Raw genomic sequence first — 20,569 nt, forward strand, 5'->3', positions numbered from 1 at the left:
ATCTTTTGATAGAAGGCCTTCTCATTCAAGTTATCAGACGAGCAGTGTATCTCATGACTCTCTACAATAATAAACACCTAGAAATGTTACTTACGCATCTGAATCAAGAACTATTGGCCTGACAATTTTGAACAAAATTTTGAAAAGATTTTTGTCTGCAAGAAATCTGTGTATAGTTGTCCAGGCAAAATTGTCAAAAGCTGTCCACTTAGATAGAGAGAAAATCCATAATTCAAACTTACACACTGTTTTATGATTGTGTTTTATTTAACGTCTACAGCAAGTAATCATTGAATGAACCTTTCAGCCCGTCGTACGACTGGATGCGCAACATGTCGGTGAGGAACCCAGCATCGAAACACGCCCGCAAGGTGTCTCTGGTCTTTAACCACCTGGAGCCTGAGGAGCTGGCGGCGCAGCTCACCTATCTTGAGTACAAGGCCTTCCGCAGGATACATGTGAGATTTTCTCCTTTACTTTAAAAAAAAAAAAAGGGGGGGAAGGGGGGGGGGGGGGGGGGGGGGGACGATGGGAGCTTGGAACAAGTCGCGTAAGGCGAAAATACAATATTTAGTCAAGTAGCTGTCGAACTCACAGAATGAAACTGAACGCAACGCAACGCAGCAAGACCGTATACTCGTAGCATCGTCACTCCACCGCCCGTGGCAAAGGCAGTGCCCGTGGAATTGACAAGAAGAGCGGGGTATTCGTTGCGCTAAGAAGGATAGCACGCTTTTCTGTACCTCTCTTCGTTTTAACTTTCTGAGCGTGTTTTTAATCCAAACATATCATATCTATATATTTTTGGAATCAGGAACCGACAAGGAATAAGATGAAAGTGTTTTTGAATTGATTTCGAAAAAAAAATTTTGATAATAATTTTTATATATTTAATTTTCAGAGCTTGTTTTTAATCCGAATATAACATATTTATATGTTTTTGGAATCAGCAAATGATGGAGAATAAGATAAACGTAAATTTGGATCGTTTTATAAATTTTTATTTTTTTTTACAATTTTCAGATTTTTAATGACCAAAGTCATCAATTAATTTTTAAGCCACCAAGCTGAAATGCAATACCGAACCCCGGGCTTCGTCGAAGATTACTTGATCAAAATTTCAACCAATTTGGTTGAAAAATGAGGGCGTGACAGTGCCGCCTCAACTTTCACGAAAAGCCGGATATGACGTCATCAAAGACATTTATCAAAAAAAATGAAAAAAACGTTCGGGGATTTCATACCCAGGAACTCTCATGTCAAATTTCATAAAGATCGGTCCAGTAGTTTAGTCTGAATCGCTCTACACACACACACAGACACACACACAGACACACACACACACACACACACACACACACACATACACCACGACCCTCGTCTCGATTCCCCCCTCTACGTTAAAATATTTAGTCAAAACTTGACTAAATATAAAAAGAGAGGGGATGAGAGTGGAAGGGTAAGGCCATTGTACCAAAGGAGGTCATTTGAAACACATTTCAGAGAAAACATCAAAGTTCGAACATTTAACCTACAGACTGGAAACTTTGTGGAATGATTGTGCTCAAACTGAAGTTAAAATGTACCAAATGTGAAGTAATTGGCAGAACACATGCAGCAGTTATTAGCATTTTTGTGGTTGGCATTTTCTTGGGTGTTGATTGTGCAAACTTCCAGAGAACATCAAAACAAAGAGGGCCCTTTCAGCTTTGCAAAGCAGCATAGATGGTATTCTTACTTTCTTATGCACTGCCAGATTTAGCAGACATGTTGATGTCATTTTAATTTTGTAGAAAACGGTGTGGTTGCTCTAGAAACGATTGCTTTAGTATCTCCGTGGATTTCTTCTTGTTATCTAATCACTTTTGCAATGAGTTATAGTGATCTCATATTTCTTCTTGCCATCTTATTATTATTGCAAAGGTTTATGGTGCCTACGTCTTTCTGTTGGAGCAGTTTGTGGACTTCAAGAACTACGCAATGACGGCCTCGTTAAAAGACCAGCCCAAGCTGGAGCGTTCCATCGCTCTGTTCAACGGCCTGTCCCAGTGGGTGCAGTGTATGGTGCTGTGTAAAACAACGCCCCAGCAGAGAGCAGACGTCATCACGAAGTTTATTAACGTTGCGCAGGTTTGTGGTGGGATAAGATTGAGAGAGAGAGAGAAGAGGGAGAAGAGAGAGAGAGAGAGAGAGAATGTGTGTACAAGTGTGTGTGTGTGTGTGTGTGTGTGTGTGTGTGTGTGTGTGTGTGTGTGTGTGTGTACAAGTGTGTGTGTGTGTGTGTGTGTGTGTGAGAGATCAGCCAGCAAGGAGTGTGTGTGAAATCAGCCAGCAAGCAGTGTTCTTTATTTTGATTTTCCTCTTATTACATGCACTACAGTATTCTGTTTATACAGAAAGCACTTTTCTTTTGGAACCTGTTTGGGCCTACTTTCACACCTTGAAAAGAAACAGAAATTATGATCTTACCTTTTACCAACCCGTGAACAAATTGAACTAACAGAGTTTTGGTGGTTGTTGTCCTTTTAGCATCTGCGAGAGTTGCAGAACTTCAACACCCTGATGGCCATCATCGGAGGTCTGTCCCACAGTGCTCTGGCTCGCCTCTCCAAAACTATCGCCTGTCTTCCATCCGAATCACAAAAGGTACCAGGCTTTATGCACTCATAACAGCAACGGCACCTTTGAGAAAAATGGTTGATGAATTGGTTGTGTTGTGTTGTGTTGTGTTGTGTGGTGTTGTGGTGTGTTGTGTTGTGGTGTTTGTGTTGTGTTGTGCTGTATTGTGGTGCTGTGCTGTGCTGTGATGTGATGTGCTGTGCTGTTTGTGTTGTGTTGTGTTGTGTTGTGTTGTGTTGTGTTGTGTTGTGTTAAATTCTCTTTCCAGTAACAACAATAACTTTCACAAGCATATAGATCTTTTCACCCCTTTGATGAGAACAGGTTTTATATGCACTTAAATGCAGAAGAGGAAGCTCGTAATGAGTTGAGAGTGCCACTTGATAGCACTTATAGAGTTAATTGAAAATAAGGGTCGTGATGTTATAGTAACATGTTCATGACATTTGAGCTGGCAGTGGCACTTAAAATGATTTTGAGTTCCTGGATTGTACAAGGACATAATCACAGAACAATTCATGTTTTACTTTTATTTTGACTGGTCAAAGTTCCTCTCATTGAAATAGATAAAGTCCTGTATCAATACAGGAGTTATGCTATAGCTGGAAAGAGAATTTGAATTTCATAATGTTCAGTATTTAACCTGGTACCTCCTGTACTGTCCAATACCTCCTGTCGAATAACAATCTATATATATTTATAGTGTCTGTCTGTCTGTCTGTCTGTCTGTTCGCGATGCACGGCCAAAGTTCTCGGTGGATCTTTTTCAAATTTGGACACCGTATTCAGCTACACCCCGGACACAACCTCATCGATGAGATATTTCAACACGTGCTCTCAGCGCGCCGCGCTGTGCGCGCTGAACCGTTTTTTTGTTTTTGTTTTTTTGTTGTCAGGATCCACTACCAGTAACTCTTCCTTATCTTCTCCAGTGTTTTTAGCCGCAATTATCTCCCTTCCTCCGTGTGGCGTCAATCCATATTCCCGTTACTACGTTACTATTTTTAGAAGGTCACTGCACGTTACTATTTTTAGAAGGTCTCCAGTGTTTTGCGCGTTTATCTCCTTTCCTTCGTGCGCCGGCAAAGCCGGCGTACACCCGGCAGAGCCGGGTCCCAGGCGCAGCCTGGTATTCGGCTCTACTTCTTCCCGGCAAAGCCGGTACCCGGCGAAGCGGGTAATCATCTAGTTAGCTATATGTAGTGTAAACACTGGACACTAGGCCTACCACTGTCACTTTGTCTTCCCCAAGATCATGTAGTATGGTGATGAGTTTCTCAGAGCAAGGATTATTCCGCAACAGAGCCATCCTTGAGATGATTAACCAGACATGGGATTCTTCCGTAAAATTACGGAATTCCGTAAATTGTTAGGCTCCAGGGATCATTCTTGAGATTCGTGCAAATCCGCTGAGAAAATTTTGGGGTATATGTAGGTATAGACCCAAGTTTTTCGGCCGGTCCGCTGATCGCGACGCTCCATTCCATACTATTCTTGAACGGTTGGTTCATAAAACGGACTGTTGCTGGTCGATCCGTATGGGAACGCGCTCTGTGTCTTTGTCTCCCACAGTCACCGTTTCAACGTAGCTATCGGGGATTCAGTATAAGCATACCGTATGAGAATGATTCGGCGCCATTTTTACATCGCTTCGAGCCACTTGCAAAAATGATGAGGAAGCTAAAGCGAGACGAAACCGTTCTATCCCGGGAAATTGACCAGCAGAAGTACAAGAAAAATCTCTGGAGATTCGACTGGCTCGATGAAGTTGTATCATTGAGCTGGAAATACGAGAAAGGCCAGAAGACACAAGACGTGAAATTGAAAGTTGGCGATGCTTTTGCTAAAATCAACTTGCCGGGAAAAGCTCAGTGCACTTTGTGCAACGATGTTAATGTTATCAACTACGGTCCCAATGGAAAGACTGCCCTCAAAAGCCACTTGAAAAGCAACAAGCACCTGACTATCCTGAAAACCCAGTCGTGTAATCAGTCACTGGGGTCGTTTGGCACCGACAAGGTAAGAACATTGAAACCACACCGTCACACGCCACCACCCCCCCCCCCCCCCCCCCCCCATCCCCGCCTCTCTCTCTCTCTCTCTCTCTCTCTCTCTCTCTCTCTCTCTCTCTCTCTCTCTCTCTCTTTCTCCTCCTTATTTTGAGTCTTAGCGTAAAATTAATTTGAGAAACATGGGAAGGAAGAGAAAGGGGGGGGGGGGGGGGGCTATGATTAAGCTGAAATATGCATTTCAGGGCCATTTTTGTGTGTCTAAAACACTAAAAACCTTCAGCTTCTGGGGGATTCGCCCCCAGACCCCGACCAGGGGCGTTGCCCCTGGACCCTACTGGGGGCCTTCTGCGGCCCCCAGACCCCCACCTTTTTTTTTCCCTTAATTATCACTTTTTCGGAATCCCATGTCTGTTAACGCATGTCCATTCTACACATATAATATGTGCTTACCCCAAAAAGTTTTCCTCAGCCTTATTTTTTGCCTGATCCAACTTTTTCAGAATCCATTCTCACGTTTCTTCTGGCCCATAGTGTTTTCCTTTGGCCAGGATCTATATGGGCAACAGGTTTCCTTGCAGGAGGGAATAGATTAAAGTTTTTGCCTACCACACATGAATCCAAACACAGATGGACTCCTATCATTCCAAAATTCAGAATTAAAAAAACAAAGAATGGTAGGTTATTGGAACGTTGAATTTATGATGAAACAAAACGTCACATTCACTGTATGTCGACCCAGTGGTCTTTTTTGTGGACAGACAGACAGACAGACTTTTATAATACAAATAATGAACTTATCTCAAAATGTATCTCAGTGTCTTGCCAGCAAGTCTCTTAGATAATTTTGAGATAAGTTCATTATCTGTATCACAACTTAGATTAGTGTTTGTCTGTTTGTTCACTTATAAAAAAAACACTGGGTCGTAGTATAGTCAATGTAACGTTTTGTTTTGTCATAAATCAAACGTTCCAATAATCCTACCGTTCTAATGTTTTGATTCCTACCATACATGTCCTAAATCATTGATGATGATAATTGTGTTGCAGCTCCTGACAGATTACACAGAACTGCTATCGTCCAACAACAACTTCAGCAACTATCGCAAAGTCTACCACTCCTGCACTAAATTCAAGATACCTATCCTGTGAGTCAACACTGTCATTTTGTAACATGAATAATTTGTACATTTTCCATTGTTTTGCGCTCTTCACACAACTATCGCAAAGTCTACCACTCCTGCACCAAGTTCAAGAAACCTATCCTGTGAGTCAACACTGTCATTTTGTAACATGAATAATTTGTACATTTTCCATTGTTTTGCGTTCTTCACACAACTATTGCAAAGTCTACCACTCCTGCACCAAGTTCAAGAAACCTATCCTGTGAGTCAACACTGTCATTTTGTAACGGACGTTTCATTTGTACGTTTTCCTTTGTTTTGCACTGTTCATTTATGTAATAATGAAGGATTATTCTGGGTCACTCTTGTATTTTGTGAACCTGTTTTCATATGGGAATTGGTTTTACCACCTTCGCTCCATATGTAGAACTTGAGGCAAACTTTGTAAAGTCACATAGAAAGGGCAGGCACATTTACAACCATCAAAAAAGCGTCCCTCCATTGTAGGTGGGTTTTTTGACAGCGATATTTTGATCAAGTTTATAAATCAGTAGACGAAAGAATCTGTTTTTTCGTAAGAGATTTCCTGTCATCTGAGGGGCCCCAGTTTCCAGGCACCACTGTGTATACAGTTACTGTTGTGTACCTGAAGGGTAGGGAGATAGCTCAGTGGGTAACGTGCTTTCTTTGAAGTCAGTTCTTTGCTATCGGTGTAAGAGGAGGGATTTGTTTCTGAGAGTCAACTTTGTGCAGACTCAGCTTGGTGTCTAAACACCCCCGTGTGCACACATGCGCATGATAAAGATACCAAGTTCACAGCGAAAGTCTCAGGGCTTGGAAAACACGAACAAATACATGCAGACAAAACAAAAAATGTATTGGGTTTCGCTGAACTGTATGGCAGCTGGCTTTCCCTGGGGAGAAAGCAATCCAAAGTTCCATGAGGAGGACGATCTTACATTACCTTACCTTATTTGTTGCAGAGGTGTCCACCTGAAGGACCTGATCTCGCTACACACGGCACTTCCGGACAAGGTGGAGGGGGGCCTGCTGAACTTCCGCAAGATGGCACAGCTCTACATCATTCTGCAGGAACTGACGCACCTCCAAGGTCACGAGGACATTCCTGTGGACGCCAACATGGACCTGGTCAATACGCTACGGGTAGGCAAAAGATTTTAGATTCTGTTTGAGATTTTATTTCTTGCTGTATTAAACCCAGAGTTAACAGTGTTCAGTCTCCCGTCATCTCTCTGGCCTTGTGTTTCTCAACAGGCTTTATTTGAATTTATTGCACTTGACATTTTCTGTATTTGCCTACAACACAGATAACTGCAAAAAGTGGTAGAGTAGAATTATGTATAAAGAGGGGGGTAGGGGTGCAGATACAAGTCATCAAGACTGGTGAAGACCTTGTGGTTTGTTTGTTTGTTCGTTCATGGGCTGAAACTCCCACGGCTTTTACGTGTATGACCGTTTTTACCCCGCCATTTAGGCAGCCATACGCCGCATTCGGAGGAAGCATGCTGGGTATTTTCGTGTTTCTATAACCCACCGCAAACTCTGACATGGATTACAGGATCTTTTTCGTGCGCACTTGGTCTTGTGCTTGCGTGTACACACGGGGGTGTTCGGACACCAAGGAGAGTCTGCACACAAAGTTGACTCTGAGAAATAAATCTCTCGCCGAACGTGGGGACGAACTCACGCTGACAGCGACCAACTGGATACAAATCCAGCGCGCTACCGACTGAGCTACATCCCCGCCCCAGACCTTGTGGTTTGACTTGCTGTGTCTTTGACAGATAATGGAACTAAGAATATTAGGCTTTGGGAGAAACACACTATACATTCATTTGACACAGAATGAGGTAGAATTCCATAAATTGTTGGCTCTGTGAATTAGTTATTGTAATGTGATGTGTTGCAGTTATCACTAGATCTTCACTACACAGAGGATGAGATCTATGAGCTGTCTTTGGCAAAGGAACCAAGAGGATCTTTGTCATCTGTAAGTCATCAAAAAAATCTATAGTAATTTCTCAGAAAGTTGTATGTGAATAATATGTAATCAAGGTATGTTATAGACAACTGGAAAAAATCATATGTGATCAAGTTGTTCTTAAAATGATCTGTTGCAAGCCTCGTCGATAAGACTGCTGCCTTATCGACAAGGCTTGCACCAACACTTTGCAAGAGTAACTCTTTGGTTGTTGCTATGTACATAACTTTATGACAGCAGCACATTTTTTGCCTGTAAATCTGAACATGCTTTAAAGAAACATGCCAAAAGAACTCTTACTCTGTTGTTCGAGCAGATTCCTTTAACGATGAAGTGGAAAATACATTTGTGATATGATCTGTGTATTTTTACAGCCCACCACACCAACCAAGCCCGTTGTGTTCGCGGACTGGATCTCAGGAGCTAAGCCCCCTGATTCCAACACCATCAACAAGCATGTCCATGATATGGTGGAGGTTAGTATGTGTGTGTCAGCACCATCAACAAGCATGTCCATGATATGGTGGAGGTTAGTATGTGTGTGTCAGCACCATCAACAAGCATGTCCATGATATGGTGGAGGTTAGTATGTGTGTGTCAGCACCATCAACAAGCATGTCCATGATATGGTGGAGGTTAGTATGTGTGTGTCAGCACCATCAACAAAACCGTTAACAGCATCTGTAATGTAATTATCCTTTGCTGATAATGAACCAGTTGGTGACTTTCTTTTGTCCTTTTTCTTTCTCTTTTGTACCAGCTTGCTTGTTTTGGGGGATAGCATCAGTCACATGTTGCGCTTGTTGTTGTAAGTGAAGATAGAGGTGTTATTTTTCTCACTCTTCTGCTTCCGCCCAATGTCAGGTTGTTTCTGGAGATAACCTGTTAGGTGTTTGTTTTTGTTGTATAACTTTAAAGACACAGTCCTTCCCATGTAAACAATTTGGCTTTATCGTCATCTCAAATCTGGCCTGGATTTGACAGGAGATAAGACGATCCCTCCACTTAAACACATACCAAAAATCCACAGCCTGCATGCATCTTTGTGAAATGGTTACAGCTTAGACATAATGGGCAGTATGCACTCTGTGTGAAGCCAGCTTTAGAAATGGGTGATAAAGCGACTGTCTCCTTTTGTTTTACAGGCTGTGTTCAAGAACTATGACCATGACAAAGATGGCTTCATCTCTCATGGGGAGTTTGAGTCCATAGCTGGCAACTTTCCCTTCATCGACTCCTTCTGTGTACTGGACGCAGACCAGTGAGTGCTACCTTTTCATTGCTGCTTCAACGGTTCTAATTGAGCTTGGTGATGTAGGGAACATGTGTCCGATACTGAATTGATAAGCCGAACATATCCTTGTTTTAGTTTCAACCATTGTGACATGAATTAATCATGTGATGCTGAAATGTGAAAGATCTCTGCAAGAAGTTCCTCATACAGTTCCAGCTTTTGATTTCAGTTTGTTTGTGTGCCACACACCACATCTGCATAGTCATATTAGTGTAGGCCCGGGAAGTGTTTTACACTAGAAACCCCCTTATAAGATATCAAAACTTAGAAAAAAAAGTCTAAAAATGGGGGTAAATTTGAAGATATTCTGAACAATGAATCTGAGAAAACAGCTGCATAGGAAAACAGGGAGTCTGGAAAAAGGGATTTCACTGTACTGCCAGGGAAGGACAGAATTGGTACTGCTGTCAGGGAAAGTTTCGTTTTCATTTGTTTATCATCTGTGTTTGGATCTCAACTGTATCTTTGTGGTGTGTTTGACAGGGATGGGATGATCAGCAAAATAGAGATGAAGACATACTTCATCAGGGCCAACAGCCACGCTCTACGCAACAGCTTCAAACATGCGTTTCACGAGACAACATACTTCAAGCCCACTTTCTGCATACACTGTACAGGGCTGGTGAGTTTTCTTCTTTTTGTTTTGTTTTTATTCAGAAACAGCCAGTTGATTCTAAAGGTTGAGCTGTGATATCAATAATTTTTTTTAACGATTTGTTCAAATTTGTTCTGGGACAACTGTCTGAAACTGGACTCACAAATAATGATAAATGTCCATATTGTATTGAACAAGTTGATTATATTGAACATTTCTTTTTCTATTGCAGTAACATTCACCATTTGTGGAAGCATGTTGAAACATTGTTTTACGATCGATATAACATAGCAATTATTTTACAAGCAACAGATGTGCTGATTTGTGTGCGAGATAAGAATGGTTTGACACATGATATGTTTAAGTATCTTACCCATTTAATCTTGATTGGAAAAATGTGTATAAGTAAATTTAGATATGGGACACCCCTTGAAATATTATTTATTTTTCAAAGGGATTTAACCCTCAGGGGACTGGTATAAAACAAGTGTAAGTTTAAATTGAGTGTTTGAAATAATAATATTTAGAGACTGTTATTTACGGGATAGAAATGTATGATATACTCCAGGTTTACTACATGTTTGAATTAAAGGGAAAATGATGACACAACTGTTGAAGTCAGAGATTGAAAAGAGAAGAGAAAAAAAAATAAAAAAAACAAACCTGTCTGAAACTGTCACAGAAGTAATAGGAAGACCATGTGTCTACCCTTACAGAAAAGAAAAGTTGAGGTCGCAGCGATCTAAACACATCGCGGCAACTAGTCACGGCTGGTCACAGCTATACACCTACCAAGAGATATAACACTGCGAGGACAGGAATCTGTTTTCCCCCTAATTTTTTGTCTTGTGTTAGGTCCAATATTGAATGACAATGGATATTACTTTCAAAGAGCCCTTGGTTTTGCTCATAATGGTCAGAAATTGAAGTCTTGAAGGTAAAGCATGTGTTAATATGATATGTGTTTGTATGTTTCAGCTGTGGGGTTTGATAAAACAGGGATGGAAATGCAAAGGTGAGTTTGATACTTCAGTAAAAAAGCTTTTCTGATATAGCTTGGTGCCTTTCATTCCTGAAATATGACCTGTGCTTTTTTGTTCATGTCCTTGACATGCATTTTTCAAGTGAACGTAAGAGTTCACACATGCATGCACTCACACACCATTCATGAGATATATGAAGTTACTTGAACATTTGTCGTCAGATCTGTAATTTCATTTTTTTTTATATCTTCAATTAAATTACATATTATTACCCAACTCACATATAGCAATTAACTCTAGTTCAGTGCTGGTAACGCTGTACGCGTTCCCCTTGGTAACAAGGGAGACCACCCTAAAAAAGAGTGATCCATCCCATAATATCAGACCGATGTCCGGTCCAACATCCGTATGCGTGCGCATACGCCGCCATTTGTATCATTCTCTCTCAGCGGTTCAACTGGGAAGGACGCTTCTGATGTACGCTCCTGCTGTTTGCAGTTTTTCGCCTTAGTCCTTGGCTTTGGCATCTCCCCTTGGTCGTCGCCTATCTGTTCACCTTTACCTAGCTGTGTGGTGAGATCTTTCCGTTTTGTTATAACTTTAGCGACGTTTTCGTCGCTCGTTTTGTACTTGTGAAATTTTTCTGAAATTGTTTTCTTTGAAATTTTTCGTGAGTTATTTTTGCTATGGCGGAGGCTGCGCTTGTTGATAGCGTGAAAAGGAAGCCGAGTTCGAGGCAGGTGCCTGACGATTCGCCTCCTAAACGTAGCTCGAGGAGAGAGAAGGGCGCAGGAAAATCCGCGTCTGTTTCTTCTGATTCAACTTCTGTTAAATCTCCCGTGTTAGCAGACGTCAGTTTAACTTCCGGTCAGGCTTGTTTACGTTCTGGCAAGAGTGGTGTTTCGGGCAAAGCTTCTTCTTCTTCTGCTTCTGCTTCTGCTTCAACTTCAGATGGCTGCCCTGGGTTAGCGCCAACTGAAGTTGCGTCTTTATTGTTGACTTTGAGCGCTCAAGTTTCGACACTTGCGTCGGAATTATCTTCCACTAGGGAGGAATTACGAGCGCTTCCGTCTGGTGTTTCTGATGTTCTCTCCTTAGCACAGGTACGGCAGTCTCCTGCAGTTCCGGCTTCGACTTCCGCTAAGCCTTCGGCGACTGTGACTCGGGCGGATGTCCATGCTTCGCAGGATGGGGGTACCAAGTTGGTGTCTCTCCTGAATGTGACACCAGTACAAGGTATGTCTACACCGCTTGCCGGTGTGCGAGCTCAGGGGGCTCTCTCGTGCGTTGGAGGCCGTGAGAGTTCTTATGAGCAGCGAAAGGACGAGCGCCTCCGTACGTCTCTTTATGAGAATATCGGGGACCGTTTTAGTCCTCTTCCGCCCAGGGGGCAGGAAGTGGTCGGTTCTGATGTTCTGCCTCCTGGCTCCGAGCTTGATCTCGAGTCGGAGGGTAGGGCTGAAGACGGGGATGCCTCAGTGGTAGAGGATTCCCAACTGAATTTGCCCGTGAAGCTGTCAGCCGCAGTGGCGCTGGCGGCGGAAACGGCGTTCAGATACTTTCCGGAAGGGGTGGTGAAGGACAGGGCTCAGCTTCACCCACCTCGGTCTGCTTTTGACGATTTCCGGAGTGCACAGGAGCAATGGCCTCGCTTCCGCTTCCGGGAATCGTCAACTATTGCCTATGAAATGGCGAACGTCTTGTGTGGTAAACGCAAACCGGCGGTGCCGTTGTTGGTTCAGCACGGCGATGCTCCGGAAGACGTTGTCTCTTGGCTGGCTCAACCTGGGGCTCGAGCAGCTTCCGGTGTTCCGAAGTTCAAGCTCAACCCTTATCCTGTGAGCCTGATTGACACTTTTGCTCTGCCGTCAGGGGCACTTCCGGTGACGCCGGAACTTGCTGCTTTGAGAGAAGATGGGTACAATAGGGATAGAGTGGTCCCATGTACTGACGGTTCTCTCTCAGCCTTGGAGGAAGTCGGCAGGTCTTTGCTGGAGCTCACGTCCTTGTCGGAGTCTCTGCAAAGGTCTTTGTCGAGATCGATTGCCACATCTCTTGATCCTTTTGAATTTCGGTTCGATGCGTCGCCAACAGATGTTTCGACACTGCTGGCTACTCTGGGCAAGGTGACTAGAGAACAGGTTGCCTTGTCTGCCCGGCTGTATACTCACGCAGTGCTTTCAAGGAGATCAGCTTTCTTGACGGGGTCCAGATTTCGGGACACCGCGACTGTGGAGAGGCTGAAGGTCTCCCCTTTTGCTGAGGGGTCTCTCTTAGGGCAGGCGTCTTTCGATGCACTCCAGAAAGAGACGCAGGACGCGCGGGATGTAGCGATCGCGCGTCTGGCTTCACAGGGCTTCCAGAAGCCTCAGGGCAAGTCTCAGACTCAGGCGTTTTCTTCTGCTAAGCCTCAGACGTCTTCGTCAGGTGGTGGGAAGGCCCAGAAGCAGTCATTCTCCTCCAGGGGTAGGGGGCGTGGAGCTCCATACCCTAAGAGGGGTCAGTCTTTCGGGGGTTCCAGGGGGTCGGGGCGTAAGCCTCACCCCCAATGAAACTTCCCCGAACAACACATCCCTGTGGCCCCCGCGCTGGTTGTAGCGGGCGGCCCGTCCAGGGCCCTTTCTTCCTGGCTGCAACTGGTGGCCAGCAAGTGGGTCACGGGGATAGTGTGTTCGGGGTTCCGGCTTCTCTGGTCAGGGCAGAAGGCTCCCCTGGTCAGGATAATCCCGCCCTGCAGGGCGCCAAAGGATTTGGTGGCACGGAACGCGGTCCAGGAGGAGGTCTCGGCTCTGCTGCTCAAGGGAGCTATAGAGGAGGTCTTGGACGCGCGGTCCCCGGGGTTTTACGGCAGACTTTTCGTAGTGCCGAAAGCCTCGGGGGCGTGGAGGCCGGTGTTAGATCTTTCTCCTTTGAACAAGTTTCTGAGAGTAATCAAATTTACCATGGAAACTCCAACTTCGGTTCGGGAGGCCTTACGGCCGGGAGATTGGGCAACGTCGATCGATCTTACAGACGTTTACTTTCACGTCCTCATACATGTCGCGGACAGGAAGTGGCTTCGCTTCCCTTGGGGCGGCAAAGCTTACCAGTTCAGGGCTCTGCCGTTCGGCCTGTCTTTAGCTCCGTGGATTTTCACGATTGTGGTCAGGCAGCTTTGCGCTCTTGTGAGACAGGAAGGCATCCGTCTCAGAGCATACCTGGACGATTGGTTAATCCTTCACCAGAACAGGGGGCTTTGCGAGGCTCATACGCACAGGGTGCTGAGCCGGGCGGCACAGCTGGGTTTCTCTGTCAACCTGACAAAATCCGAGTTGGAACCATCCCAGACGTTTACTTACCTGGGCATGGAATTCGACACACTTCGGTGGTCTGTCCGTCCGTCTCAAAGGCGGATCGACAAGCTTCAGGGTCTGATTCGGTCTCTCTACGGAGAGAATCACGCCAGTGCAAGGGTTCTGACTTCGGTTCTGGGTCAGATGGAATCCATGGCTTCCCTCATTCCGTTGGGCAGGGTTCACAAAAGGCCTTTTCAGGCCTCCCTGCAGTCAAGGTGGGATCAGACATCCCAGGACTGGAGTGTTCCGATCGCTCTGGGAACTTGGTTTCAGCAGACCACAGGTGTTTGGCTTCTTTCGGATTTGTTCCGGGGTGTTCCCATTGTTCGTCCACCGCCGGAGAGAGAGTTGTTTACGGACGCATCTCTGACGGGGTGGGGTGCTCATCTGGACGAGCACATGGTTTCGGGAGTTTGGGATTGCTCTCAGGCCTCCCTACATATCAATGTACTGGAGTTGGAGGCCGTTTCCCTGGCGCTTCTAGCGTTCAAGCCTTTCCTGGAGGGCAGTCATGTACGTCTTCACACCGACAACATGTCCGTGGCGTCGTATGTGAACAAGCAGGGGGGGACTCGGTCTCACAGTCTTTCCGACATTGCATGTCGCATTCTCAAGTGGTGTCACGCCCAGCACATTCTGTTGTCAGCAGTGTACTTGAAGGGCAGTCTGAACGTCCTTGCAGACTTCTTCTTCTTCTTCGGCGTTCCAGGATTTTTGGCCTCAGGTCAGACTTCAAGTTTTGTAGCTTGAATAAAGCTAGTGGTCAGGATCAGGGAGTCTTTGGTGCCCCAGAGTTGCTCCTGCAGTGTGGCACCTTGTGGCCAGTGATCTGTTCTGGCTTCCTGGTGGAGCGGGCAGGTCTGCAGGATGTGCTCCGGGGTCTGTGGGCCTGTTTCGCACGGGCAGTTCGGTGTGTGCGACAGACCAAGGCGGTGCATGTGGGCACGCAGTCGACAGTGTCCAGTCCGTAGGCGGAAGAGGATGGTCTGCTGATGGCGCTGTAAGTTGGGCATCTGATCATCAGATGGCAGGCTGTGTTGGGCATTCCAGGTGGTTTGGTAGTGTCTTTTCACCAGGGTTTTGGCTTCACTGTAAGAGACTGTTGGTCTTGTCTGCTCCAGATGGCTGCCAGTCTTGGCCAGTCTGTCCGCTTCCTCGTTCCCTGAGAGGCCACAGTGAGCAGGGATCCACTGGACAGCGACGTTTGTGCTCTGGGAGAGAGTACAAAGAAGACGCTGGGTGTCTCGTTCCAGCTGCTCTTTGGGCGACTGCAGGCTTTGGACGGCGGATCTGCAGTCGGTCAGGAAGACGGCGTGAGAGGGTGGGTGTTCGCTGACCAGGCTAACTGCTTCTCTGAGAGCGGTGAGTTCTGCCCGGTAGTTGGATGACAGCTCTCCGGCAGGCAGGGATCTTGAAAGGGTGTGTCCGTCTGGGTAGCGTACCAGGATCCCGCTTCCTCCGTTTTTGATGGCACCATCTGAGGACCCGTCAGTGTAGATGTGAGTCCATACTGAGGCGTTGTAGTCCTGGTGCATCATCTCCAGCGTGAGGTTCTTGAGGACTGCGTCCTGCTGCTCTCTCTTGCTGGTCACTCCTGGCATGTCAGTAACAAAGAGCACCTTGCTGAGCTGGCTGTTCCACTCTTCAGCGTCTTGGAGGGGCTCTTGTTCTTCAGGGGTGCGTGGTAGGAAGCTGGTTTGGGTTCTCTCTAGCTGCTTGGCCAGATGGTTGAAGCTGCTTCTTTTCAGCCTGTTCTTCGTCATCTGTTGGGTGTGCTGGTGTGCTGGGTGAGAGGGGAGTCGTTGCAGCTTCTCGTACTGCACGATGACCTTCTCTTCTCGTCGGTGGTCCAGGGAAGGGAGTCTGGTGGTGGCTTCAAGGGCGTGTATGGGCGTAGTTTTCAGTCCCCCTGTGATGATGCGCATGCTTGCGTTCTGCACTTTGTTGAGCCGGCTGGTGTTGCTCTTCGCAGCTGTGGCCCAGGCTGCAGCTCCATACTCCATCACAGGGCGGACGTGTCCCGTATACACCTGGCTGAGGATGTTGCTGCTGGCTCCCCACTTTGTGCCAGCCAGTTTCTTCATGATGGAGAGTCTTCTCGTGGCCCTCTTCTCCGCCTCTTTGATGTGTGGGTTCCAGGTGAGCTTCTTGTCTAGCTTGATACCTAGGTAGGTAGGGGTGTCTTCCTGTGGTATTGCCTGGTTGTTGATGGTCAGTTGGAGGGTCTCTTTGGAATTGGAGAGGGAGAAGCAGGTGGCTACGGTCTTGAGGCTGTTCACGGTGACACACCAGTCTGTCGCCCACTTAGAGGTGATGTTGAGGGCCTCCTGCATCCGGACTTTGGCGGTTGCGGTGGACTCGGCAGCGCTCCACATCGCAAGGTCATCGGCGTGTAGGGCTTTGGAGATGTGTCTGGACAGGCTGTTGGTGATGTCGTTGATGAAGACGACGAAGAGGGTGGGGGATATTACTCCTCCCTGGGGGACTCCTTCCCTGATCTTCACAGCGTAGCTCAGGTTGCCGTCAAGCTTGACTCTCGCGGTTCTGTGGCACAGGAAGCTCTTGATCCAGTTGAACATTCGTCCAGCGATTCCTGCCGTCAATAGCTTCAGGAGGAGGCCTTCCTTCCACACCTTGTCGAAGGCCTTGGAGAGGTCAATGAAGGTGGCAATGACTTTCTTCTTCTCCTGGAAGGCATTCTCTATTGATTGGGTGAGGTAGGTGAGCTGGTCTTCAGTACTCCTGTTCTTCCTGAAGGCAGACTGTTCATTGGTGATTAGGTTGTTGGTTTCCAGGTGCCACATCAGCCTCTTGTTGATCATGCGCTCGAGGGTCTTGCCGAGGCAGCTGAGTAGACTGATTGGTCTGTAGCTTGTCTTTTGCTTGCGGTTCTTGTCCTTCTTCAGGATGGGTATGATGATGGCCTCTTTCCATGCTGAGGGGAAGACGCCGGATCTCCACGACTGGTTCAAGAGCTCAAGGAGCTTAGTTCTGGCAGCAGGCCCGAGGTGCTTGATCATCTCGTTGCAGACTCCATCCTTTCCGGGCGCTTTCTTGCACTTGAGTCTTTTGATCGCATCGACGAGCTCTGCCATGGTAAGATCTGAGGTCATTGGTGGGGCTGCGTTTCTCTGCTGTCGGAGTCTGGTTTCAAGTTGTTCTGCAACTTCCTTCTTTCTTTGGGGTGGGACTTTGATGGTGCTCTCGGTCTCAAAGACGTCGGCAAGGAGATTTGCTGCTCTTTTTCCAGTGTGGAAGATTCCGCTGTCTTCTAGTACTGTAGGTCCCCGCGTGGCCATGCTGTCTTCGTTTAGAATTTTGGTGAGACGCCAGTTTCCCTGTGTCTGAATCGAGGCCAATGGTGGAGGTGATTTCCTGCCAGCTGTGTTGCAGTTCTTGTGTCTTGGTCTTGTTGAAATCCTCCTTCAGTTGGTTGTGCATGGTCGTTGTTTCAGCGGATGGGGACTGCTCCATGCTTTCTCTGGCTTCTGAAAGTCGCTGGTGCAGGCAGGCCAGCCTTTGACTCCAGTAAGGTTTGTAGTCCTTCCTGAAGCCACGGGGGATGGACTTCCTGGCAGCCGCTAGGATGGTCTGTGTCAGCTCTTTTACGTTGTGGTTGATGTCCTCCGTGAAGGTGGTGTTGCGAAGGCTTTCTGCGTGGAGCTGGTACTTGGTCCATTTGGCTTTCTTGAAGTTCCAGCTGGCTTTCTTTCTGTGGTACTCCAGGATGGTCTGCATGTCAGCAATGGAGAGGGTGATGGGTAAGTGGTCACTTCCTCCCAGTTGGTCGTTGACAGTTCTGGTGGTCCTTTTTTCTACCTCTTCTGTGGCTATGGCAAGGTCAGGGGTTGAGCTTTTCTTCCAAGCTCTGGAGTAGTAGGATGGCTTGTCATCTGGCTGGTTGATAAGGATGAGCTGGTTGTCGGTCATCCAGTCCTGTATGTCTTCTCCTCTTGCGTCAGTACTGTCGTAGCCCCATGCTGGGGAGTGGCCGTTGAAGTCGCCAACGATGAGATGTTTCTCGTTTGGGAGCTGGATGGTGTGGAGGTCCAGCTTGGTGGTAGGTGGGCTATAGACGTTGGTGATGGAAGGTCTTGATGGTGATGTACTCAAGGTCGCCGTCTGCCGTCTGTGCCGTCATAGCTGCCGTGATGTTGTGTCGGACTAGGGTGAGGACTCCACCCTTGTGTCCGGTTGGCCGGTCCCGTCGGAAGGTGTCATAACCTCTGACGAAGAATCTGCGGTCTTCTTTCAGGTGGGTCTCCTGGATGCAGATAATATCGATGTTGTTGTCTCTCAGAAAAGCCTGTAGCTCTGGTTTCTTTCTCTGGACGCCTTCTGCATTCCACTGCACAACCCTGATGGCTGTCGCTGGATGTTGAGTTCGACCAGTCGCTCTACTCTGTCTTCCCCTGGTTCCCGAGTCAACAGAGCCGCCAGTCGCTGAGGTGGACCCCCTTGAGGCTGAGGGTCCGGCACCGTTCCCGCCTGGCAAAGGTCCACGGGAACGACACCATATCGAAATATCTGTCTGAATCTGAGGCATAATCCATAGTGGTGGCGTGCGAGCTCGTCTCCCAAGAACTTAGTTTAGGTTCCCACACTGTGTCCGGAAACACAGTCAGCATCGCTCCGACTTCGTTGGGGGTTGGTTTGAATTCGGAGTGTCCTTCTCCTAGACTGGTTGCCTGCCATGGCTGATGAGTCCGGTCTGCCCATGGTTTGAATTCAGAGTGTCCCTCTCCTAGACCGGTTGCCTGCCATGGCTGATGAGTCCGGTCTGCCCATGGTTTTATTTACATGAGTATCCTTCTCATGCCCCTTATGACTCGAGGAGAGTTTGCTGATATTAGTCTGACCTCTCTCCGTTGACCTGTCCAGCATGCGAGACGCTACCAGAAGTTTTGACACTCCCGCTGGCATAGCTCTCGGGGTCATAGAAGTACTCAAGCTCCCACACCTCGTCAAGGAATCAGCCGTGTGTGGAGTCTTGCAGACACTTTGAGCAGAGGGGACAGGATTGTTCATTCAGAGTGGACTCTCACACACCAGTCTTTGCAGCGGCTTTGGTCGCAGATCGACAAGCCCAAGATAGATCTCTTTGCGACGAGGTTTTCGGCGAGACTTCCTCTCTTTGTGTCCCCCTTCCCGGATCCTCTGGCCTGGAAGGTGAATGCTCTGGAAGTGGATTGGTCAGATCTTCCGGCGTATGCTTTCCCTCCGTTCTGCCTCTTAGGCAAAGTCCTCAGGAAAGTGGACTTAGAGAAACCAGCGCTGGTTCTGGTCGCGCCTCTGTGGCCAAGCCAGCACTGGTTTCCCGACCTACTGCGTCTAGCAGTTCGGCCCCCGATCCCTCTCGCCCTGAAAAGAGGAGATCTCGTGCAGCCTCGGTCAGGCGTTCAGCACGAGAACCCACAGATCCTGGCCCTTCACGCGTGGATTCTGTCCGAAGCGCTTTGCGTAGGGCAGGGGCCTCTTCCCCTACTCTGAGATTCGTTGGACATGCACATAGAAAATCGACGTCTTCGGTTTACTCATCGCACTGGGCCTCTTGGTCTAGGTGGTGCGCGCTTAACGGGGTTAAACCTCTTTCACCTAGGTCTATTCATGTAGCCAACCATCTGTCGTGGTTGGCTGATCAGGGGGCTTCTCCCTCTTCTATTAGGGTCCGGAGGTCGGCGATCTCTTCGACCCTCGCGCAATTAGGCCACAAAATTTCGCTCGGAGGGGTTATCGCTAGTGTTATTAAGGGGGCTGCCCTTTTAGCAGCTCGTTCAAAATCGCTTCTCCCTGCATGGGATTTGTTCCTGGTCTTACGTTTCTTAGCCTCGGAAGAGTTCGAGCCTCTTTTGTCAGCCAGTTTGGCCGATTTGACGCGTAAGACTGTGTTTTTAACGCTTCTCTCTACTTCAAGGAGAGGTAGTGAGGTGCACTCTTTGTCGGGTTTAGACAAGGATATTGCGTTCGAGAAGGATGGTTCCATTTCTCTCAAATTTGTTCCCGGCTTTCTCGCGAAAAACCAGAAACCTGGCCAGCTTTCTCCAATCTTGCGCATCCCACCCTTGAGCAAGATTTTGGCTCCTGGAGATCCCGATATTGCAAATTGTCCTGTGAGAGCTCTCCGATGTTATCTGTCTCGAACTCGGCCTGTTAGGTCAGAAAGTCAAAAGCTTCTTTTCATATCTTTAAACACGGCTAGGTGTAAGGATATAGCTAAGGTGACTCTGGCCAAATGGATCTCCACTCTGATCAAACGAGCATATGCCTGGTGGCAAGTGCAGTCGGGTGATATTAGGGCAGTGTTGCCTCTCACCGCGGCTAGAACCCATGAGGCGAGAGCCTGGGCATCCACTGTGGCAGTTCTTCGGTCCGGCAAGCTAGCCGAGGTACTGGAAGCCGCTTATTGGCGTTCTGAGGACGTTTTCGTCAACTTTTACCTCAGAGACGTCGCTTCTGTCAGACAGGATGGAAGCTCCGCGCTGCCTGCCATGGTAGCGGCGGGACAGGTCCTGCGTGCCTAGTTTTGGTAAGTACCCACCACCTATAGTAGCAATCTGCTATATGTGAGTTGGGTAATAATATGTAATTTAATCCAAAATTTTAATAAT

General features: G+C 47.3%; 1 protein-coding gene and 1 long non-coding RNA gene across 2 annotated transcripts in view; one reads left to right on the forward strand and one right to left on the reverse strand.

Annotated features, from left to right (window-relative positions):
- LOC138953818 (uncharacterized) overlaps positions 1–20,569 on the reverse strand; it is a 455,396-nt gene that overhangs the window by 23,457 nt on the left and 411,370 nt on the right. The gene's annotated exons all lie outside the window — the stretch shown is intronic.
- The window catches only part of LOC138953719 (ras guanyl-releasing protein 3-like), a 49,195-nt gene that overhangs the window by 3,988 nt on the left and 24,638 nt on the right, over positions 1–20,569 (forward strand). Inside the window, exons 5-14 of the mRNA XM_070325608.1 lie at positions 308–458; positions 1,957–2,130; positions 2,530–2,646; positions 5,679–5,776; positions 6,736–6,916; positions 7,683–7,763; positions 8,129–8,230; positions 8,900–9,015; positions 9,532–9,670; positions 10,622–10,658. Coding sequence (XP_070181709.1) covers positions 308–458; positions 1,957–2,130; positions 2,530–2,646; positions 5,679–5,776; positions 6,736–6,916; positions 7,683–7,763; positions 8,129–8,230; positions 8,900–9,015; positions 9,532–9,670; positions 10,622–10,658 — 1,196 coding nt within the window. The remainder of the gene's footprint in view (positions 1–307; positions 459–1,956; positions 2,131–2,529; positions 2,647–5,678; positions 5,777–6,735; positions 6,917–7,682; positions 7,764–8,128; positions 8,231–8,899; positions 9,016–9,531; positions 9,671–10,621; positions 10,659–20,569) is intronic.

The sequence above is a fragment of the Littorina saxatilis genome, linkage group LG17 (genome assembly GCF_037325665.1).
Source record: "Littorina saxatilis isolate snail1 linkage group LG17, US_GU_Lsax_2.0, whole genome shotgun sequence".
In the NCBI taxonomy this organism is placed as follows: Eukaryota; Metazoa; Mollusca; class Gastropoda; order Littorinimorpha; family Littorinidae; genus Littorina; species Littorina saxatilis.